Source organism: Penicillium waksmanii (assembly GCF_028829765.1).
Source record: "Penicillium waksmanii strain IBT 27052 chromosome Unknown utg000007l:1.0-4314555.0:1.0-4317578.0, whole genome shotgun sequence".
NCBI classification, from domain to species: domain Eukaryota; kingdom Fungi; phylum Ascomycota; class Eurotiomycetes; order Eurotiales; family Aspergillaceae; genus Penicillium; species Penicillium waksmanii.
This window is the reverse complement of record NW_026643253.1, coordinates 687,167-709,745: the sequence shown is the minus strand read 5'-3', so window position 1 is coordinate 709,745 and position 22,579 is coordinate 687,167. Positions and strand designations below refer to the sequence as shown.

Sequence of the window (22,579 nt, the reverse complement as noted above, 5' to 3'; positions counted from 1 at the left end):
TCTGCTGAAGTCAACTTCAATAGAATTAACCAGCAGTAAAGAATGAATGAAAGAAGGATATCCAGAAAATCCAAGAGAACAGATCGTACCCACAGCCCCTATTTTATCCCCACGATGCGCGGAAACAAGCGCGGCATTTCCATAAAACATCTGCAGCATCAATCCAAGAATCGCTGTCAACTTCCCTCCCAGCTCCGACATCGCGCGAACGGGGATCGCATGAACCTACCAATACGGTTGGGCCCGGTAGTTTTCCGAAGTGGAGAGCAGACGCCACATCAGGGAAAAAATAAGAAAAAGAAAGCAAGCTTAGCACAGCACGACCAATGAGTGTGCGCGAGTGTGTTTTTACTGTGTAATGGGATTCATTTTTCCCCGGCTTGGTACTACTTGCGGGGAAAACCTATTGTTAGGGGTTGATGCGTGCTTCTGGATCTAATTGCCCCGGATTTATGCAGTCTCCACGTCCAGACCCCCGGATTCCTTCCCGGTCATGCAGCCGGTCTGGGGACGCGGGGATTTCTCCACGGTCGGATGAGATATTCGGCAGATTTTGTGTTTTATAGGATTTGAGTTCGATGCTAGGGGTTGGGTCGGTTGTTCGGGCTTGTTTGGGGGTTGGTTTTGTGGACTTGGTGGCGGGATTAGCCGCGAGGGTCTTGAGATGTGGAGGTCATAGCACACACCAGAGGTGGAGTGGGGGGGAAACTCGTAGATTTGAGTGACATTTTGTTTTATCCATGTGTCGAAGACTTATTTGGTAGATGCACGATATGTTCATCGATATCATTCAACCTCTACCGAGAAGTCTCGGCGAGTGGAAGGCATTCAACGGCGAGTTGCCTGAAAAGACAGAAGGAACACGCTGGAAATCATGTTAGAGCTTGGAGTTATTCCTGTGCTCACGAAGGCTCCGCCTCCCTAGCTCCTTCACCAAAAGCAATCCCAGCATTCAACTGCTGCGCACGCGCCTGAACAGGCTTCCTATCCATAAAAATCCTCATCTCAACAACCTGTAGATCATCCTGCTCTTTGCCCTCCAAACCCAAAAAAATATTGAATTCGCGAACCTTAACAACAAACTCATCCGGGTCATTCTTGAACACCGCACTGCTCGTCGCTTCAAACATTACTGTTCGATTAAGACGCATCGGACCCGGAAGTAGCGCATAGAGCGTCATTTTATCAGAGGTCCCATGTTCGGGGTTATTTTCTGTTATATTGGCGAGGGCGGTACTGGCACTGTCACGCTGCGAGAGATCGGTGTCCCATGCTATATGCACTTGGTCCTGGGGGTGGGATAGATGGCGACTTCGTACTTCGAGGAGTGGGATTGTGGTGCTGGCTGTACTTGGTGGATTGCTACAGATGAGATTGGGGGCGTTTGAGGTGAAGAATGGTGACAATGGGTGGATTGTTGGGTCGAGGGTGACAACTGCAGGGAGGAAGGACTTTAGGAACCGTAAGCCTGGTAATGTGGTTGATGGGATTGTTTCATAGGGGCGGGCCATGATGGATTGAGTTTGCTGATTCCATTTTGCAATAGCTTGGCATAACGATAGATTGGTGAGAAAAAAAAATACCATCTCGCCCCGAAAAGCTCCTCTCCTCTTTAAAGCTGTATCACTCTCGTGAGACATGCCATATATCTTTTAGTGACTGTGTTTCTTAGAATAGGGTGATATCTGCGCCATCAAGCCATGAGATACCGAGCAGAACCACAGGCCAACCGGGACAACTCATACTCTGTTGCGTCTATCAATATGCTGCGTACTGCCACGTATAACAATACAGTCAATTTTCTCTTAGTAACTCAACTCCCCCTTCACTCTACTATGAAAAGGCTTTGTCTACGGACGACCAATCTAGAGATCAGATTTATCCGTCTCAAGACGAGCCACCCTTCGCTTCCTCCTAACCTCAATCAGTAACCACGCCAAGCAGGCCGCAGAACCAACATAAACAAATCCCGCAAACAGCTGAACGCGAAGATACGGTTTCGAAGAACCCACCTCATTCCTCAGCTGTAATGCAATGGCTTCAGCAACCGCCGCCGGAGGCGTGAGCACGAACCAAATAACCCCCAGCGCAGTCCCGAGATGTTGAATTCCCACAATCTCCGCGGCAAGGGGGGGCAGCAGATGCCCACAACGTGCCAGCGAACAAGCCAACAATGATAGCAAAGAAGTACGTCAGTCCAGCGGAACTGGCAAAAATCCAGATAACCAGTGACAGCAGTCCAGCAAGAAACGAGGCTATCATTGAAATAAAGATCCGACCGAAATGATCGCTCAATAAACCGACTGCTGGACGTCCAAATGCCTGGCCTAGACTAAGTAGTGCGCTTGCAAGACTGCCCTGCTGCTGGGTTAAACCAATGGCAACGCAATAACTGGACAAACTGAATAGTAAAGTGACGTAAGCCAGCGCGCTGAGGAAAGCCCAAGCAAGCAGCAGGGCGAAATCGAGTCGTTTAAAGAGCGATAAGGGAAATGTCGGCGCTTTCACGCTTGTAGCTGATCGTTTTTGCGATGGAACCCGCAGCAGATTTGCACAGGGTATATTCACCACGAAGCAAATGATTCCTAACGTACGCATTGACCAGGGTAGACCGAGTTCCGGAATCATTTTGCCGACTGCGAGGGAATAGATCAATCCACCGATTCCCGATCCAGCGGATCCAATGCCGTTGACCAAGCTTCGTTTCTTCTCGAACCAATGCGATGTGATTCCCACAGATCCGCAGAAACATAGACCCATGCCGAAGCCGAAACATGCGCCCTGTGCGAGAAAGAGTTGCCAGCTCTTCTTTGCGAAGGATGAGGCTATGAACGATAGGGTTTCAAGGACGGCGCCGAGATTAAGCACGAAGCGGGTTGAGATGCGCTTGTCGAGGTATGTTGCTAGTGGGGCGATGAGCATTGCGCAGGAGATACTCAGGCCGCCGACGAAGGCATATTCGAGACTTGATGTTCCGGGGAAGATATCGCTTGAGAGGTAGTATGAGAGGAAGACTCCGTATGCCTGGGATGGGGTTATTTCTAAGATTAACGTTTGTAGATGAGATGTTGGGGACGGAGTTGATGATTAGGGTTCGGCGTACGGCGTTGATGCCCCAAGTATGGGCATTCATGAGGAATGTACAAGCCACGCAGACCCAACCATATCCGCCTTCTCTGAATGTGGTCGGAGGGGGAGGGGACTCTGACATTGTGGAATCTTGTGTTGTGGTTGAGGTACCCATATTAGTTGAAGCAGGTGGTGATGTGATGTGAGGTGATGGTCCGGATCCGATCAGATTATCAGATCAGATAAGATGGACTATGCTGCAGCAGGGTGATTTCAAGATCAAGATCCCCCGTTACTGACGCATGTCTTTATTCTTTATTCTCTATAATACTTTCTTCTATCAACCCTCGGCGATCCGGTGCTTACTGACCGAGATAATCACTTCTGTCTCCACTAATACTCCAAGATAAAGATGACTGGCCCATCCACAAAGAAACCAACAGCCGATGATCCTTCGGCCGCCTCGGCACCGAAACTCCGACCGATTTCAACGACAACTGCAACACCACATATACGCCTCTCTTTCACACTCAACGTCCAAATTTACATCTCATCATGCAACGCATAACAAAGTCATCCGAAGAAAAGCCTTCCCGGACGGCAAACCGCAGCTACAGACTCGCCGCCCGCTCATGCATCGCGTGTCACCGGCGCAAAGTTCGGTGCGACCGAGGGGTCCCTTGCACGAACTGCACCCGATGCGAATTTACCTGCGTTTACCCCAAAGAGACAGCTGAAAAGAGGCCTGCGTCTCTACAGCATGTTTCTGACCGGTTGGAGCGGGTCGAGTCGATGTTGGCTCGTTTCTGCGAGACACAGCTCTCGGATTGCAATTTACCGTCGGCAATCAATGAACCCAATGAGAAAACTGAAGATGGACTCGGAGAGGGCAGAGAAGCTGATAATCGACAAAATCACCATACCAACTTGAATCAAGGACAATCTACACAGCGAAATAACATGTCCTGGGAAGTCCTCCTGAATGATGGACATGTGGTTCAATATGTGAATAATCCGAATATAAAAGATCTTCTTCAGGATGTGAGTAACACCAGCACCAGTGCCCACTGAATAAGCTTAAACGTTGAAATTGTCCCCATTTGAACCCTCATATCTGAGATAAAACAATAGGAAGACAAAATGAGAGCAACCCCATCGCCCTCAAATCACAAATCACCACCTAATCTCCAAACAAACAACAGCCACGCCATTCCAACCCCAATTCCAACTCCAGCAGTACCCCCAAACCAGAACCAACAATCAACAATTCTAGCCTGCTACCCAACCCCCGAACTAGCCCTCCACCTCTGGTCAATATATTCCAAAAGCGTCGACCCCGTCCTAAAGATCCTCCACAAACCAACAACCCAATCCGCAGTCCTATCAACAATCCTCGACCCAACCTCCGCAACCCGCTCAATGCTAGCATTAACCTATGCGATATACTACGCAGCTATCACGGCGCTTTGTCATAACCACACCTCTGGCAGTACTACTAGAAGTGGGAGCAACACGATTATGCCAGAACACTGTCAAAACGAAGAAGAAAGAACAACCCTCCTATCAAACTACAAATCAGCCCTGGATACAATCCTCCTCTCAACAGATCTAATGAATAGTCCCGATTTAACATCTTTACAAGCATTGGCTATATACGCCGTACGTTACCCCTCTCCCCTGCATCACTAAACCAATACCATCCATCCAGTCTCTCGCTCACAAATAACTACCCCAGACAACCCTCCGCACCCACTCACCCACCCGCTCAGTCTGGGTCCTAACAGGTCTAACAATCCGTCTATCCCAATCGATCGGCCTCCACCGAAACGGCACAGATTTAAATCTAAGTCCCTTCGAAACCGAACTCCGACTACGACTTTGGTGGCATCTTTGCGTCCTTGATTCGAGGGCCCCGGAAGATCAGGGGTTTGAAATTAGTGTGGACATTGCCAAAGGCCAGCAAGGCCAGAGTCAGGGATTAAGACTCCCGCTGAATGTTAATGATGACCAATTGTTTCCGGGTATGAGGGACTTTCCCGTTGAAAGTGTTGGTTGGACGGAGATGTCGTTTTTTTTAATGCAGACTGAGTCTTGTCGTTTGTTGAGTCCTGTTTTGGGGCCGTGGTCGGGATCAGGAGCAGGAGCAGGAACAGGAGCAGAACGGGGCCGAGGGGAGAGTATTTCTGAAATCAGGACGAAGAGAGCATTTATTGAAGAGAGGAGGAGTGAAGTGTTTGCGAAATATGGAATTTCAGAAGACCTCAACTTGAATGATTCCGCTCCGGCAATCCTTTCCAAAATCGCAGGACAGCATTTGACAACAGCGAAGAAAAAAATGGAATTCATACTCCAACTTCGAGAGGAATCGATATTAACACCGTCAGCCTCGAGCACAGCACACTCAAAATCACAATCCGAAAGACCAAACACATACACACAAACACAAACACCCAAGTCATTCACCCTAGCCTGCGACGCAATTGATTCAAACCGCCTCCTCCTCCAATCCTCTTTCTCCCACGATTTTCGCTGGTTATTCACGACATATACGCAATGGTATGCGCTGGCGTATATCCTGCGCTGTCTGTGTAATGTGCATGTGCATGTGCCGCGTGAAGTCAGAGCTGTTGACATTCAGCGCGCGTGGGCGTTAGTCGATGATGTCTTTCCTGATATGTCTATGTCTGCCAGTGTCGGTGGACTCGGATATGGGGGGTCGGATGTGGAGCAGCATGGGAGTATTTGGAAATGTTTGGTTAGATTGAGGCAGCAGGCGATGGTGTTGAGGGTTCAGGGGAGAGGGGCAGGGACAGATTGGGACTGTGCTGCCAGTGGATGGTGCTGGTGCTGGTGGGAATAGTGGTACTGGCACCAGCAACAATGACAACGATATGGTGAAAGTGAAGCCTTTTGCCAGTGTGGATGCCGGTGCAGGTGCCGGGGCCGGGGCCAGGGCCAGTTCAATGGATGTTGATTTTGCCGAATTCGATATGCAGACTCTCGGGGATGGGGATTTCAGTGCATTCTCCGGCTTTGCGGCTGATATTCCGTTTTTGCCGGAGTGGAATGCCATTATGAATGGTTGTTTTGATGAAATGGGGGAGTCTGTTCAAGTTTGAATAGGCTGAGGGCGGAAGCAGAGTTTTAATAAATTAAATCTAATTTACTAGGGAGGTATATGGTAAGATACAATGTCAATAATCATCAATAGTTATACAGTTATACATTCAATATACATCGTTTCGTGACGCGTCATGATAAATGCGGACTCGACGGAATCGGACTATTCGTATCCCTCGTCGAAGGCCGAATCCTCCGTTCCGACATGGGCAAACTCTCCATTGAGAGATTATTCATATTGATCCCCCAGGGAAATCCGCTCCCTCTCCGGGACTCCCGTTGACCAGACTCGATGGGCGCAGCATGCGTCACATCGCCCGTGAACTGCGACGGATCCACGAATGCCGGATAGTCCTCGTGCTCCAGAGAAGTAGGCTGAGACCGCTGCGTCTGCACCAAGGAAACGAGTTTTCCCAGGACGCCAAATTCAAGCTTCAGCTTGATGCTATAGACCATTGGTTTCAGCGTCGTTTGGAGAGAGTAGTAACCGATATATTCGACGAGGAGTAAAGCAACATCCAGGAGGATAATGACGAAATTAATGGCGAGTAATTCGTACATGATTCTTGATCTGCGATTATCCTTGTCTGGCATTAGGCTGAGCAGTTTGATTGTTTCGGAGATATATATGCCGCTGATGGCGAATTCCTGCGCACAGAACCAGGCTAGTTGCATTCTTTCCATGACGTTGTAGCCGCGGATGAATGGGACTGTTCGGACATAAGCGGTGGCGAAGGTGAGTACTGTTGTCGGGATGAGGAGGAGGATTGCATCGATGATTATGAGCCATAGGACGAAGCGGAGGACTGTCCGGTTTTGCACTACTAGATGGAGGCGCGAGTAGAGGACAAAGGATTGGCCGGGAACCATGAAATAGAAGCCAATGGTGGAGAGGGTGAGGCCGAGCCAGAGTGGAGCGAGAGCGAAAAATTCGAGAATATATCCGACGGTGTGAGGGATGACGCCTAGGGTGACGGAGAGGAGGAGTGTCCAGAAGTAGAGACCGCGGTAGTGTTGGAAGGTGAGGAAGAGGAGAATAAAGAGTTCGATGGCGTTGTAGAGGGCGATGGAGGAGAAGACGATCATTAGGATGCGAACGACTAAGACGCCGCCTGTGTAGCCACCGATGAGGCCATCTGGTGGCTCATCGAGGGTGGATGTCATGGTGTGTATATAGCAGGTGTGCAGTTATGTACAGAGAGTTGTTAGATTTGCGTGGACTGCGTGTTATTCGGCTGTGTCCACAATCTCTGCTAGGAGATGGGTGGGTAGAAAAAGGCCGGGCAGGGGCGAGGCCCGGAGGGGAAGGGTGAGATGAGAGTGTAGTCGCTGTTCACAGCCATTATCCGTGCTATGACTGGGACATGAAGACTCGTGATCGAGAGTCGCAAGTTGAGGCGAGAGAGACGAGAGAGTAGAAATCTCGAGTCCGATGTCGGAAGTCGGAGTTGGTAGTCGAGAGACGGGGACTCGACGGATGAGTGAATGGAGGGGTGGAGGGGAGTTCAATTGGGTCAGTTGAACTTCAGGCAGGCCAAGCAGATTAAAGGAGTGGCCGGTGAGATGGAGTGTGGAGGAGTGAAACTGGAGAAGACTGGGGAAGAGGGGCGAGTGGGACTGATCAGCGGTGGGAGTAGTGCAATGGACTACTCTACAGCGAGTCTTGGGCAAGTGTATCCAGTATATCCAGAGTAAACTCTGTATGCAAAGTGTATACAGTGGCCAGCAAAGGTGAAAGTGAGTGAGTGAGGAGTGAAAGAGGAAAAAAGTCAAGTTGGAAGTCGCGGAGGAAAGAAGAAGCCGACGTTTGCCGAGCCGCGCAAAGTTTGTTTCGGCTTTTGCTTTTGCCACTTCACTCAACAACCTCCATTCCTCCCACCACCACCACCACCACCACCACCACATCACTTCTCTCAAGCATGATTCATATACGTCCAGCTACCCCCAATGACCTCCCCTTCATCGCAGACATCGCCGCCCAGGCAATGCTCCACGACGAACTCTTCATCCACCTCTGCCCCCACCGTCACACCTACTATGCCGACTTCCGTACTGCCTTCCTCCGTCGCCTGAAAATACGCCTATATACCCCGGGCTATGTTATGCTAGTTGCCGTCGAGTCGAAGTCAGAGTCGGAGTCGGGGGACCACGGGGCCAGGGACAGGGACAGGGACGAGCGCGTGCGCGGTTACGCAGTGTGGAGCAGACGCGGGGATACTCCGACCGCCACACAATGGCAGAAGAATGGGCACGGGGATGGCTGGTGGAACGGTAAGGAACTTGTCAATGAATACTAGCTGATTCATAGGCACAGACTAATCAATTGCTTCACCGGTTGCCGATCGCATCAGCTCTCGAGCGCACCCTCCTCGCCACCGAAAACCGCTACCACAACCTAGTCTCCCCTGATCGCAGTATTGACCCCCTCCGCTTAGACCAGTATATCCAGGCCTGTGCGACGGGCTATGATTTTGCCGCTTTCCCCGAGCTCTGGTTCCTGGCCACTGTTGCGGTGGATCCCCGGCATCAACGTCGCGGGTTCGGTCGGAGCTTAGTGCAGTGGGGTCTGGATCGGGCGAACGAGGAGCGGATTCCCGTTGGTCTCGATGCTAGTCGTCAGGGTCTGGCCCTTTATGAGGATATGGGGTTTCGCACGGTTGCAATGGCTGAAGTTGTTCCTGGATTGGAAGTGACGGCCATGTTATGGGAGCCTGCAGATATTCCTGCTTAATGCGTGATATGTTGCACGGTACTCGTAGATATATTTCCAGTATACCCAATTAATACTAGTCGATGTAGGGCGAGAACACTCCAGGTTCAACTTGAAATTGACTCAGAAGTTGCCTGCCACTGCTATTGTGAGTACCTGCAGTGGTATAATATATAATTGTACCTACACGCACTTCAGGCTAGTACTACCTAGGTAGTAGCTACTAAACTCACTATCAGGAGCCAACTGATGCAGAACTTGAATCCGATCAAGGGATGAGAAAGGCAACCGCTTGATAGTACCTTTGATAATTAATTGCTACTAGTATAGAACCTTGGAAGGTTGTGCGGTTTCAGTGGCTAATGTAGAAAATACTAGTACTATACATATTCCAAGATTTCAAAACCCAAACTGGACTTGAAGTCAACATACACACGGGCGCTCTGCCAGTGGGCGTGGAAAAGTAATTTTATTCCAAATTGAATGTTCGGGATTCCGAGTCTAAGATTGAACTCCCATAGATTCATCCCACGACGTACTATTTGGGAAGGTTGCATTATTCGAAAGATTCAAACCCATTGCTACCGTTATCTTTGAGCTAAAGGGGTATTTCAAGTCGACGAAGCTTAAATCTAAAATTTCGTGTGATGAAAAAAAGCTCGATGATGCGTAACTATCCAATAACATTCTGAATTGCATACATCACACCTTACTACCAGTAGTACCATCCATACATAATGAACCTGTATTCGCACATCGCGGGCAGAAAATGGAATTCTTCCATCAAATTGAGTCGTAAATTCAATTCAATCCTTTGAGATGCGGCAACAATCGCTTTACTTGCACTGCATTGAGTTGAGTTGTTGTTAGCCATCCGCCGCAACGCATGGTCATACACTATACTATTTTCAATTGGGTGCAGTGACGGGACAGACTTACCACATTACCCGAGCAACTTCCCTGTCCGGGACAGCATAGGAATGTTCCTCCATTGCAGTATTGGCCCTTCTGTGAACATCCGGCTCTTTCTTGCAGATTTGGGCTTGCTTCGGCCATGGCGAAGGCAGCCAGTGCGAGAAGAAGAGACATGTACACCTTCATTCTGAGGAATTGAATTCGATATTTTCGAAATGGTTTGATTGGGGTGAGGAAAGTGTAGAGAAAGATGAATCTGGGATAGATTTGTGAAGAACCCAGGCTTACGGGTGTCTAAGCTGTCTTTAAATACACTTGACAGAGTGCCACATCAATTCTAGTCTGTCGGTACTATTTACACCGTCGACATTCTTCAATTGGTTCGCTTTCAGGCCAAGGTTACATTGCAGAAATAAAATCAGCTGACGATGTAAGGCCTCCAAGCCCCAAGCTAAATTACTTGTAGAAAAGGAATACCCGTTAGTCACGACGCAGATCTTCACGGAGATAGGACCTTGGCATTCTCTGGCTTGAACGCGTATTTGTGGGATTGTGCCTGCGTGCTTGTCCCTGTGCATAAATTCACAACTTGAAGTTGTGGGCCCATATACCCCACGGTAGTTACTGGTTAACTTGATTTTCAGACGAGGAATCGGTTGAAAAAAAGAGATTCGAAAAGCGTGAATATAATCTCCTCTAAAGTAGGGTATAGATAGAGGTCGGAGGTCGAATCCATGGTCGATTAAGACGGAATCCGATCAAAGGCATAGCAAGGATGAAAAGGCGGTGATGGATGAAGAAGAGAGCGGAGCTATCTAGAACATGCAAGGAACCGCAGCCTGGATGTCCAAGCCAACCCTGCTCAACAAATATCAACTTAATATTTGACTTCTCAAGCTTAATGGTTCCTGGGAATTAAGAGATGCTGGCTAACATGCAGAGCCGAATAATGAGATGAACTGTTGAGGCCCAGCGGCCTCATACATCTTCGTCCCCTAGATAGTCGAGAGCTTACCTATTCTTCCAATACACACACTTTCCGTGTCACTCGCCTCCCCACTAGTACAGCTCAACTTGAACAAATATAGCACCATGAAGGTGATCGGATGATGGCTACCAAGGCTATCTACACACTATGTGGTGCGTGATGATTCAGCGCCTGGGTGACCAGTAGGCTCGGTTAACCCCGCAATCTCCAATTCCAGCTCAAAGGAATTGACGCGGAGATTCCAAATAATTTCGAGAGCTAAATCCGAGGCCAAAGATGCTTCACGATACACACCCAATGCAGACACTTGAAGGAAACACAGCAGGATAACGCGAGGCAAAATGGGCTCGGTATTCTGGTGGCATCCATAGTAGATCTGCAGAAGTTCAAGTAATGCAGGTATTGTCAAGATTTGTGCCATGACCTTGACATGTCGGCACTTCTGATATTGGGGTTGTGAGTTTTGCAAACTTAATGGCTTCAAGTTCTAAGGTTAGAATGATCTACTGTCATGGTATGTCAGTGTGACTGATAGTACTATGTAGGATATACTAGTATATTCTGCTTATTACAGTGGCGTTGCAAAAGTTTGAAACCTCCCATTGCCCACCATTATCGACTGCCTTCTAATGGCAGACTAGTAGCTACTAAGATAGAAGAGATTGGCCAATCTATTCCATCCTAGGTAGCTACTTGTTACCCTTGAGAAGGCAGAGATCAGGGTGCTCAACAAGGGGTTTCAAACTTTTACAACATCACTATAGTATTACGGCGGTGCGTTATATGGATTGACACCCTCGGAAGTCAAAAGCTTACTACTGAGGAAGCTGCCACGGAATGTTCGATATGAATAAAATCAGCAGCGACAGCGCGTGGGAAAAATATTTCCTTTGCCTCGTCTGTTTCACTCTCGTAGCCGTCACTTTAGCCGCTGGGCTATAAATCGGTATTACCCGACTTAGAAGTAGACAAGAGAAACAGAGTTGACTTTATTTCGCAAATATACATCTATAACATGCCATATGGGGCATACAATGTAATTTGGTTTATTGTTATATCTCTCTGGATCATTTTGGAATTGACAATAAAGTCTTACTATGTTTCTTATAATTAAATACCTGTATGTACACTTCAATGCCCCATGCATCCGGCCTTTGAATCTGTGTATTTCTTATGGTCATACTTCTCACGGCTATTTGGATCTGGTTTACTTATCAAATGTTTCGAGGGGCATCATAATATTAGCAACCTTGGTTGACGCACTCCAGGGCTGGGAGTGGGTCCTCATTCAAAAGGGTTACATTGGATTCTCAAATCCAAGTGATCGACGTGATCGACGTGGATATGTTGTCGAAAAGCATCCTGTTCCTTTGAATTCATCTTATTTCCATTTTCCAAGTTTCAGTCGCATTGAAATAGACTTTAAGATCTTCAATAACCAATGAACACCCGTAGACGAGTACTTGGTTTCAAGTTGACTGGCGCCCGGGCGCAGACACGTTTAATTATACTCATTACAAGTAAAGTACCCCCAAATTCAAAACTCCACCTGGGCAAACGTTCCAACGTTTCAGGCTGAAACCCTTATGCCAAATCGCACTCAATTAGACTCTCCGCGCTGTCAATTCGAGTCCAGATTTTGGTTATTTTGAGACCAACGCTTTCAATCAAACTATGCCACTGCTTTTCTGTGCGTTCCTTAGCCGCCAGATCGATCATCATGATGAAATCAAGGGAGGTGGCCTGCCAGTGAGCTCCACGGTCCGGAACAACATTCTCGTTGATCAAAATCTTGCTGTACCCCGGGGTCATCGCAGCCACGAGCTTTGAGAGAATATCCTGGCAGATCGTGTCGTTCCAATCGTGGAGGATGGAATGCAAAAAGTATGCCCGAGCACCTAGAATATGGACCGCATGTTAGAGCACTGATCCGGCCATTTCATCATTTGTCGAAACAAGAATATCTGGCACATACCTTTGATTGGCTGCGTGGTATAAAAATCGTGAACCATGGGCTCGACCGCCGGATTCAATGAGCTGATCTCCTTCAAAACATGCGGCTGATCCTGCAGGATTAGTCGGCCGGGCGCATCGGGCCATTTCGATTTGAATTCCTCCAGATCGTGTCCCTTATTTCCACCTACGTCAACTATCAACACGTCTTCTGGGCCATTTTTTGCCCCCATAATCAACTTCTCTTTCACAGGGTAGAATCCTTCATCCATCCAACTGGGCCGGCCTTGATGATATGCGGACATGAGATTGTTGAACTGAGATCCAAGGTTTGGATAGTCGGTACTTTTGCCGTTAAGGTATTCGAAGAAGGAATGCTCGGTCTTGTTTCCCATCGTGAAAGGACAGTCTTTGCCCTCAGTCGGGCTTTTGTAGTTGTTCTCCTTGAGCCACTTTGGCAATGCGTAGACTGGACCCATGGTAGAGCCGTTGCTGCAACCGAGAGAAAAGAGTCAGCGAAATGCTTTGATTTATCACTAAGCTCGAGCAACCTCAGATTAGTTATAGAGGGAGTGCTTTGCTTACATGGCAGGCCATGCGTCGCTGTATCTTTGCAGGGCCAAAGTCTTGGTAAGGCCGTTGTGGGTGTATTCGTTCAGCCCAGTCTCAACTAATGCCCCCATGGTGGCAAGATGTTTCAGAAGACGCTCTAACAAAAACAATCAGTCATCAATCGATCTTGCCGTTCTGGCGCGGAAGAATATACCGAGCAATTCCTCGCTTGCACCTGTTACCACCGCTAGGTCTGCAACAGATTTCGCCTCGTTGGTATGGGCGATCAGGCGAAATATCCCCAGGTCGATACATGTTTCGATGACGGCAAAGTATGAAGGCTAGATTGGTTCAATGTATACTGTATTAGCCTTTGATTTGGATATGCCCGACTCGCGCCCTCAAACTCGTCAAGAAGTGTACGCACCTCTGCCCAGCATGCACGTAGCATGGCCTCCTGTGGAGTCTCCATTGCTCGCACGAGTGCGCGAGCTGAATCAACGAGATGCAACCGTGCGAGTGAATCCCCGTTCGTGAATGCATTGGCATGTGATTGGATTCCGAGGAGCAGATCTGCAAGTTGATGCGGGGCTGTAGGGGAGACGGGGACCTTAGGATCAATCTCCTCGCCATTTTCATAATTAATTCGCGTCATAATGAGAATATCAATGTACTGGTAGAACTTGGAGAGGGAAATAATTGAGTGTTGATCCAAAGAATCGACATGGTGGAATGGAGCAGCTTAAGGCTCAGGGGTAGCAACTAGGCCAAATGCACGCGTGCGGAGCTTCTGTTGCAGAGGGCCAAACGGTGGAGGTCTTGGAACCTCTGAGGGCAGTTGCAAGTCTCGAATATTTGGTGGAACTAGTACTAAATATGCAATGACGGGGCGTGGAAAGTGAATTATATTCCGGTGGAGCCACGAACCGGGCATCCGATGGCACCGATGGCGCCGATGGCTTGTTCTGGTGGAGATTTGTGATGGGACAATAGTGGGTTAATATTGACAACTTCAACAAATCAGTCCAATTGTTTATATTATCGCCTGCACAATCAATCTCAATTTCTAGGCACTCACTTACTAGGAAAGACTAACGGAATCGGGCGCGGAATCGGGCGGGCCGTCCCACTGACATTGACATTGACATTGAACTAAACAAGGCCGATACCACCCTGAGGCCAGATTATTCGATGTTGTAATGGGGGCCAAAATACTCAAGGATTTTCATCTAATTTCACCAGAGCATTATCAAACTTTAGTTCATTCAACTATTCCACATCCACACGTTATGTCTTCCGTTGCCGATTGCCAGACCACCTTCGACCTCCCAGTTCTGCCCTAAGTTCGACTCCAGAAACCGTATCCATGGAGGACAAGGGCCCCACAATATTGGCCGTGATGTGGTCGATGACTGCACTGGCTCTGGTGTTGGTTGTCACTCGTCTATGCGTTCGGCAGCGAATACTTCGTAGCTTTGGACTAGACGACTGGTTGATTACCTTCTCCATGGTGAGCTACACGGATTTCCCTATACTGTCTTTTCCCAGATGATTTACTGGTTTCCTCATCTTGAAAAAAACTGACAGCGAAAAAATTGGTATCATAGATATTCGGCCTTCTTTTCTCAGCCACTGCGGCAGTATCGGTGGTGAAGGGATTCGGCCAGCACACGGCTAGTCTTTCGACACATGCTGCCGAGCAAGCTCTTCTATGGAACATGATCTCCTTCATCTTCGGCATCGTCTCTTTTGCCCTTCCGAAACTCGCCGTTGCAGCCCTACTTCATCGAATCCTCAACCCAATACGGATCCATCGCATCATTCTGTGGACACTCGTTTCCATGATTACTGTCATTGCCATAATCAATATTTTGATCTATGTGACGATGTGCAGTCCACCGCAAGGGCTTTGGAAGTCAACCTTGGTTCTAGAAGGAGTGGCGAAATGTAGACCTGTCGACGTCTTGATTGGGTTTGCAACATTCAATGGAGGTCAGTGGACCTTGGCCAACCGGCTCGCATATTTTGCTAATGCTAGTTTTGAGATAGCTTTTTCTGCATTCGTCGACCTATACCTCGCTACCTATCCCGCCTTCATTTTATTCCACCTTCAAATGTCTCTGCGCAAAAAGATCGCATTGAGTGCTGCCCTGGGCCTTGGGACGATGTACGTAGTTGGAGATTCAATGGATCTTCCTACTCCTTCATTTTCATTCCATCCGAGTCACGAGTGCTAACAAAGACATTAGAGCATCTGCTATAGCTATGGTTAAGTGTGCCCAGATTGGGGGTCTCCGAGACCAAACTGATCTGACCTGTGAGTTTATACACCTCCAAGGCTTGACTTTAGTTGCTCGAATTAATCAAATATAGACTCTACTGTTCCCCTAGTTATTTGGACAAGGTACGAGATCATCTCCCCAAGGCCCTTCTAATCCGTCTTAACCTGGAATTGTAGTGTGGAGGCCAATATCGTCGTCATTGCTGCGTGCATGCCGACCCTGAAACCAGTTATCGACTTCATCCTCGTCAAATTGAAATTGACAACATTGAGTGATCAAAAATACCAGTCCAACTCATTTAGCCAGGGAAGGGTATATGCCAAGCCCGCTGTCGAGAGGAGCAACCGACAAGCTTCACAATTCAAGAACATTAGCGAGGAAAATATCCTGGGTGACCAGGAAGACCTGCAAATCAGGCGCACCGACGAAGTCTACGTGGGATACGAATTGCAACCAAATGCACCGGCAAATCAAAATCAAGGCTTTACATAATTCATAGCAATATATTATTCTACTTCTGGGGTTGCATAGCTCATGGCACGTTTACTCTTTAACTGGTATGTTCTTACACTTTGAAGGGGTATTGTATAACGAGTGACACGGCAATAAAATGCAATGTATCGTATCCTAGTGTAGCAGGGGCAGCAAACCAAAGTTCTGTGGAGCAAATGGACAATTTTCTATCACTAGTTACATGAACCCTTTCTGGGAGTATCTAGTACATACGACCATAGGGTGAAGTCATACGCCAAATGGCCAGGCTCGCCAGTCGATCGGCCTAGCCTAGTGGGGAAACAGTTGATCGCCGCTTTTCTGTCGCCGACCTGAGGTGAAAAGGGTGAGTGCTTGCCGAGAGATTGTGAGCCTGGGTGAGAATTATCACCCTCGCTCGCGCGACTGCTGTGCGGGCTACTTCAGCCGGACGGCAAAATTAAGAGTGATTGGCCTGCAATACCTCTGCCAAGCTGTCCGATCTAAATCTTCCATTGCTCTAGAGATAGCCTCTGTTCACGATGTTTTCAAATTAATTCTAAGGGTATGGTGATCCGGGCGTTAGATCTCATAAAGTTGCTGATAAGTGGATCACGGTATCTGTTGAGCAAGTTACTTAATATGATCGCCTTTTAGGTCTAGTTCTCTTCCTTCAATAGGACCGGATTAATTATGGCCGTCACTATAATTCTTGAAAGGTAGACGAACAGGCATGGGACTCAGTCAAGCTTTTGAGACAAAACCCGCTTTGCAAAAAGAAATGAGCATTATACCATCGAAAAGCGGTCTCAGCGGCCGAGGAAGGTTTTAGCGGAATCAAGTACTCATGTAACGGGACAAACGGGAACTCACTCTTCAGCCCACTCATTTTAAATGACGATATGTGGTTCTGGTCGCGAAGCCAGGATATTTGTGTCACGGCATGGAGGGCAGTTCAAAAGTTCAGCAGGACCATGGGTCTCCCAATCGGTGACAAGGCTGGTGGTGCCCATATCACAGCTGAAGATCAGCCCATGACCACCATCAATCCGAAATTGCCAGATGGGAGAACCAAGTGGGGGATGCTGTATCTGAATCCAGAATCATGTCGTTTTGATATCGATTTAGAGATGGTAGATGGTCACATCGACCAGTTGAAACGCCAGCTCCAGGATAAAGAAGCAAGCATCTTCAGTTGGATCCAGGCATGGATGCATTCGCTTCAACCATCTTTACCTATAACTTTGGTTCACCCGCAAATCGCTTCGGCCAGCTGCATGTCGACATTCAAGCTGGTAAATATATTATTATCCAAAAGTTACATTTCAACTGTAATTTCCTTAGTTTCTTATGCACAACTGCGCTTTTTGAAAAGGACCCACTATAAGAGCCCGCAGATCGGACGAATAGGCTACCTAGAAAAGGTATCATGTCTTATAACATTATGCCTGCCCAAGTTAATAACAGTGAATCAAGTGGGCGCTTTGAAAATCGTGACTCTGGTGATAGTAATGCAACTGTTTTGTAATCGTTAGAAGCGAATGCGATACTTGTATTAGGCTATATAAATGCTATTGATAATTATTATAATGAAAGACCCAATGGTCAAGTCTGGTCAAGACATAACATTTTCACTGTCAGTGCGGGGGTTCAAATCCTTCTAGTGTGATAGAAAATGAATACAATATATTTATCTTTGAAAGATATGACAACCTGAAGAAGTGGTCAAATATCACTAGGACCCTTCGGGACAGGCTTATTCATCTTTCACCCAATTTCCTTCTAGTATGGTGTCATAACAAGCCATAAGTTTATAAAACACGTCATCCGCAGGATGAATACGCGCCCATGCACGTCTCAGCCACAGCGCCAAAACGAATTGGGGCCAAAAATGCCCCACGCTAGATTATATCCTCCAAACGTCTTCTTCGGAGTGATAAGGACTTGTCACAGTCCTGTTCATCCTTGACAAACGACACAAGATTTAATTTTGACTTCATCGAATACGAAATGGAGATACCGTCAAGAGTCGAGAACCGATTTGGTGAAGCGCGTGCCAGTGGTGACGGAATCACATTCCAGGCGGGGGTGAATACGGGCACGATCAACATAAATCGTGAGTGTCCTCCCTTTGACCGGGAAAATTATGTCCATGTACTCATTGTTGTCGAATTTACAGAGAGACCCAGAAAAACCCCTTTCCTGAAAGTGGCCTACGGAGCAACGTGTGATGCGGCAAACAAAGAACATGTACCGAGTTGTCTCCCAGGCACCCGGGTCGAGGTGCTGAAAGAGATACAAGAATGGATTGATGGTGGTAACCCCAAGAAGCTCTATTGGCTCAACGGCATGGCTGGTACTGGAAAATCGACCATCGCCATGACGCTTGCACGGACATACAAGGGCATGACTGGGAAAAACGTTCGCCCCGAGAAAAATGTTTGCCTGGGAGCAACCTTTTGCTTCTCGAGAGGTGGCGGTGATCTTGCTTCTGCTAGCAGATTCGCCGCAACAGTTGCCATTCAACTCGCTGAAGTTTCTCTGCAGCTGCGAAAGCTTATTGAGAATGTTCTTGAAGACAACCCTCGCCTTGACAGCTTGAGTGTTCAAGAACAGTGGGATAAGCTGATCATCCAACCATTATCCGTGTTTTATCAGTGTACTCCTACAGGTTCAATAAGTCTCCTTTTTGTGATTGATGCATTAGACGAATGCAATAATGCGGAGGATGTCAACGTCCTAATTCGGTGTCTTGAAAGGGTGACACAGATCGGGGGTGCGAATTGCCGAGTTTTTCTTACCAGCAGACCTGATCAACCTATCAAGGCCGGGCTGGGTAATTGTGTATCTGGATCCAGGGAGAGCTTTGTGCTACACGATATTGAGAAGTCGATCGTCGATCAAGATCTCAACCTCTATTATAGAGACCAGCTCTCCCGCATTAGGATGATCATGTCCTCTGAAAACGATATCTTTTCCGAAAGCTTGATAGCAAATCTAGTTGAGCGGTCACATGGCCTTTTCATTCATGCAGCCACCGTGTGTCGATTTGTGCAGAACGGGGGATTCCTTGCAGTCGAACGGCTGAATCTTCTAGCCAAATCGGAGAAAGCCGACAATGCAGAAAAGGAACTTGATAAAATGTATACAACGGTCCTTGAATACTCTTTTGTCTCTGCTTCAGACGGCCTCTGCCCAGAGGAGGCTGAAAAGATCCACCAACTCTTTCAGCGTATCGTTGGAGCAATAATTACGATATCTGATGCTATGAACTCAGAGAGCCTGGCACTGCTTCTTGGAGAGAAGAGGGAGAGGATAGACACAATTTTGAGTGTTCTGAATTCGGTCATCAACGTGGAAGAAAACAACAATGAATTGATACGAATCCTTCACCCGTCCTTCCGCGAATATTTGTTGGATGCCAAGCGTTGCACCAACAACTCCTACTCCATTCTGGCAGACGATACCCACGGCTATATTCTGACGCGTTGCTTTGACCTTTTGATGTCTCAACTGCAGAGAAATCCCCTCCGTATTACGCAGCCAGGCGCAAAGGCTCGGGATGCGGAAATAGAGACAATTAACAGATACATTTCAATACCACTTCAATATTCCTCAAGATACTGGTGGAATCACTTCCAAAAGAGCAGTGACAAGTGGCGTAATAATGTTCCCCTACTGGAGTTTCTGCAAGACAAGTATCTTTACTGGCTTGAATGTCTCGCATGGATTGCGCAGCTCGGGCAGGCAGTCGAGGCGATGTTGAAGCTGAACACTATTTTTGTGAGCCATTTCTGAAAGATACTTTAGATTTGGAGCTAACGATTGATAGACAACCAAGCTGCCACCGGGAAAATCATCTACCTCGAGAGTCAAGCGTCAAAAACGGAAGACAGAATCACTTCTCCAACTGTTCTTGCCAGACGCATTAAGATTTCTTTTGAGCAATAGATTGACTATAGAGGAGGCACCTTTGCAACTTTATGTTTCAGCCTTGGTATTCAGTCCAAGGCATAGCGAAATAAGAATAAAGAACTACAAAGAGGTTCCAAAGTGGATTTTAAATGAACCTTCCACGCCAAATAAATGGAGTGATTCATCCCAAAGAGTGTCAATTCCTCATTCGTCTTGGATTTACTCACTTGCTGTTTCTTCTGACAGCAGTTTGATTGCTACAGCCTGCAGTGACTGCATGGTACACATATGGGATGCAATGAAAGGAACGGAGCAGTTGGCACTTGCGGGAAATGCTCGAGGAAAGGCAAGTGTATCATTCTCACCAGACGGGTGTATGGTTGCGTGTCTCGTAGACAATACTGTCTCGATGTGGAACGTTCGAGCTGTCCTCGGTCGAATACCCCGGCCGGACTTTCAATTAAACCTCGAGAGTTCCGGCTTTGATAACAGATGGAATGACTACCCGACATGTGCCTATTCCCCAGATGGTACTCTCTTTGCAGCCGTACCACCCCCAGATGGAACTACATTTGCAGCCGATTCATCATCCCCTCATGACATCTGGGTTTGGGATATGAAATTTGAAGGGTCTGTCAAGTTCCACCTCCAAGGTGAACCTGCAAGAAAAATTGCTGGATTACATTTTTCATCAGATGGATCCTTGTTAATTTCTATTTCAATCAGTCCCGGGATTGGTGACGATCAGAATATCGATATTTGGGACACATCTACTGGAATTAAGCTTTCAGGTAAAGCTAGAATTCCGAAAAGAGCGCCCGGTGGGCTTTGTGTCAGGGACAAGTTATATTATGATCTCGCCTCCATTCTCGAAGAGCAAAGCGCGTCTAGTTCTTTGTGATGCCCGTACTGGCTCAGTTCACAAAAGCCTTCCACGTGGCCCTGATTTTCCAGTCATCGCAATGCTTCGCCCTGAAGATGGCAAGCTTTTATTTGCATCATACACGTGGAAAGGGATTTTTGTGTGGACGCCTGACGAATACAGACAGCCGTTGTTGTTGAAGAGCCGTGGGTCCATATTCAGAAGAATTGTGTTTTCGCCAAATGGCAGATTCATAATGGAGTCCGACGAGGATAATCAATTGAGAATCTGGAATATTGAAGATATTGGATCGGGATCATCTCGATTGGCGGAGATGTATCGGAGCATTCGGAACATTGGTACCAACTTGGGGGGGACTAATTAGGTTGGCCTCTGATACTGATGCAAACGAATCTGATACCGCGCTCTTTCTGAGATCTCCCGATGGAAACCTGCTAGCTACCTTTGCTAAAGATTGGACCATCACTACACTTTGGGATACGGCCACCGGAAAAGAGAGATTTAGACTAAAGACACGCAGGAGTCTTGGCGATTCAGTGTTTTCTCCAGCTAGCAACGTCTTCGCCATGCTGGCTGAGACAGGAATTCATTTTTGGGACACAGAAACCGGCAGAAAAGGAGACATACTTAAAAAGAATGATCAGCGAACATTTGGGTATGGACATTTTCAAATATCTCCCAACGGCAAAAAGGTCATTTATGTCGCGCATGATACATCCGCTCAATCTCAACCTTTCTGCAAATGTCATATTTGGGAAATCGATAATCTACGCAGAGTTTCCAGCTCTGAAATACGTTTCACTTTCTGTGAAAGGCCTCAGATTGCGCTGTCACCAAATGAGGAGTCCTACGGTATATGGTCTGAAGCGTCAACTGTCATCGAAATCAGATCTTTTACAAACAGTCAACTCCAACGAAGGACCTTAACAAGGGGTGTCAAATTGGTGAAGTTTACCCCAGACAACAAGCAGGTCTATATTCTCACAGCAGTCTCTGAATCTCAGAGCACTAAAAGCAACAATTACATTTGGGATATTCAACAGGACGACCTCAAGGAATTTGGCCCTGAACGCGACGTGATGGCGGCAGACACATCTCAGGATGGAAGACTTTTGGCACTTTCGTTTGGCTCTGACAGCAGTACCATTGAGGTATACAGTGTGTACAGTACCGCGCTTTTGCATAGTATTAAGCTTGACTTCTGGAATTTCAGTCTTCAATTTTCTCCATCTGGCACGCACTTTACCACAGACCGAGGTACTGTCATGATGCCTGGTGAATCACCTCCACCATCCCCGCAGCTATTTGCTTCCGAATCGTGGATCCAAGAGAATGGTCAAGACATTTTGGCAATGCCATCCCCATACAGAGGGGCTTTGATAGACATAAAAGGTCACACCATTCTATTCAGGGACTTTCCGAATGAGCCAGTGATTGTGAGACTTGATCAAGGGTGTAAATCTATGACGTCGTGATTATTTTTGTCATTTTCTACAAAAGAATGCCTGTAATTACCCTCCTTTCATTTGAACACGAGAGAGGCTTCGAAAGTTGTGCTATTCCCAGACCCCTCTATGACTACCTAATTCTCCATGACTGTTCATTGTTTTGAAAGTCCCCATTCCGAAACATTATCGTAATTGATGAGCTGGGGTAAATAGTATAAGACCCTTTGATGGGAAAAGCAAAAGAAATGAAAATAGAAAGCAATACAATCAAAC

At 47.3% G+C, this 22,579-nt stretch overlaps 10 protein-coding genes across 10 annotated transcripts; 6 read left to right on the top strand and 4 right to left on the bottom strand.

Moving 5' to 3' along the window:
- Positions 1–902: 902 nt before the first annotated feature.
- Positions 903–1,511, bottom strand: N7481_007115 (uncharacterized protein; the record flags this gene model as incomplete). The annotated part of the gene is made up of 1 exon (XM_057266334.1): positions 903–1,511. The coding sequence occupies one exon, from the start codon at positions 1,509–1,511 to the stop codon at positions 903–905; it is 609 nt and encodes a 202-aa protein (XP_057120535.1).
- Positions 1,512–1,865: 354 nt separating this feature from the next.
- On the bottom strand, positions 1,866–3,244 carry N7481_007114 (uncharacterized protein; the record flags this gene model as incomplete). The annotated part of the gene is made up of 3 exons (XM_057266333.1): positions 1,866–2,024; positions 2,074–3,024; positions 3,104–3,244. 3 exons carry the CDS (start codon positions 3,242–3,244, stop codon positions 1,866–1,868), a joined length of 1,251 nt encoding a protein of 416 aa, XP_057120534.1.
- Positions 3,245–3,624: 380 nt separating this feature from the next.
- N7481_007113 (Zn(II)2Cys6 transcription factor) lies at positions 3,625–6,188 on the top strand (the record flags this gene model as incomplete). The annotated part of the gene is made up of 4 exons (XM_057266332.1): positions 3,625–4,110; positions 4,201–4,728; positions 4,805–5,807; positions 5,902–6,188. 4 exons carry the CDS (start codon positions 3,625–3,627, stop codon positions 6,186–6,188), a joined length of 2,304 nt encoding a protein of 767 aa, XP_057120533.1.
- A 133-nt stretch (positions 6,189–6,321) lies between these two features.
- N7481_007112 (uncharacterized protein) lies at positions 6,322–7,353 on the bottom strand (the record flags this gene model as incomplete). The annotated part of the gene is made up of 1 exon (XM_057266331.1): positions 6,322–7,353. The coding sequence occupies one exon, from the start codon at positions 7,351–7,353 to the stop codon at positions 6,322–6,324; it is 1,032 nt and encodes a 343-aa protein (XP_057120532.1).
- Positions 7,354–8,108: 755 nt separating this feature from the next.
- Positions 8,109–8,920, top strand: N7481_007111 (GNAT family acetyltransferase; the record flags this gene model as incomplete). The annotated part of the gene is made up of 2 exons (XM_057266330.1): positions 8,109–8,460; positions 8,625–8,920. The coding sequence occupies 2 exons, from the start codon at positions 8,109–8,111 to the stop codon at positions 8,918–8,920; spliced, it is 648 nt and encodes a 215-aa protein (XP_057120531.1).
- A 3,466-nt stretch (positions 8,921–12,386) lies between these two features.
- Positions 12,387–13,962, bottom strand: N7481_007110 (uncharacterized protein; the record flags this gene model as incomplete). The annotated part of the gene is made up of 5 exons (XM_057266329.1): positions 12,387–12,700; positions 12,778–13,247; positions 13,341–13,464; positions 13,522–13,648; positions 13,735–13,962. 5 exons carry the CDS (start codon positions 13,960–13,962, stop codon positions 12,387–12,389), a joined length of 1,263 nt encoding a protein of 420 aa, XP_057120530.1.
- A 678-nt stretch (positions 13,963–14,640) lies between these two features.
- N7481_007109 (uncharacterized protein) lies at positions 14,641–16,081 on the top strand (the record flags this gene model as incomplete). The annotated part of the gene is made up of 5 exons (XM_057266328.1): positions 14,641–14,817; positions 14,915–15,474; positions 15,557–15,624; positions 15,681–15,711; positions 15,766–16,081. Coding segments are annotated over 5 exons (1,152 nt in total), but the record flags the coding sequence as incomplete, so codon positions are not given.
- Positions 16,082–16,962: 881 nt separating this feature from the next.
- Positions 16,963–17,431, top strand: N7481_007108 (uncharacterized protein; the record flags this gene model as incomplete). Its single annotated transcript, XM_057266327.1, has 2 exons — positions 16,963–17,355; positions 17,405–17,431. 2 exons carry the CDS (start codon positions 16,963–16,965, stop codon positions 17,429–17,431), a joined length of 420 nt encoding a protein of 139 aa, XP_057120528.1.
- A 639-nt stretch (positions 17,432–18,070) lies between these two features.
- Positions 18,071–19,858, top strand: N7481_007107 (uncharacterized protein; the record flags this gene model as incomplete). Its single annotated transcript, XM_057266326.1, has 1 exon — positions 18,071–19,858. The coding sequence occupies one exon, from the start codon at positions 18,071–18,073 to the stop codon at positions 19,856–19,858; it is 1,788 nt and encodes a 595-aa protein (XP_057120527.1).
- Positions 19,859–21,424: 1,566 nt separating this feature from the next.
- N7481_007106 (WD40 repeat domain-containing protein) lies at positions 21,425–22,333 on the top strand (the record flags this gene model as incomplete). The annotated part of the gene is made up of 1 exon (XM_057266325.1): positions 21,425–22,333. One exon carries the CDS (start codon positions 21,425–21,427, stop codon positions 22,331–22,333), a length of 909 nt encoding a protein of 302 aa, XP_057120526.1.
- Between the last annotated feature and the right edge of the window lie 246 nt (positions 22,334–22,579).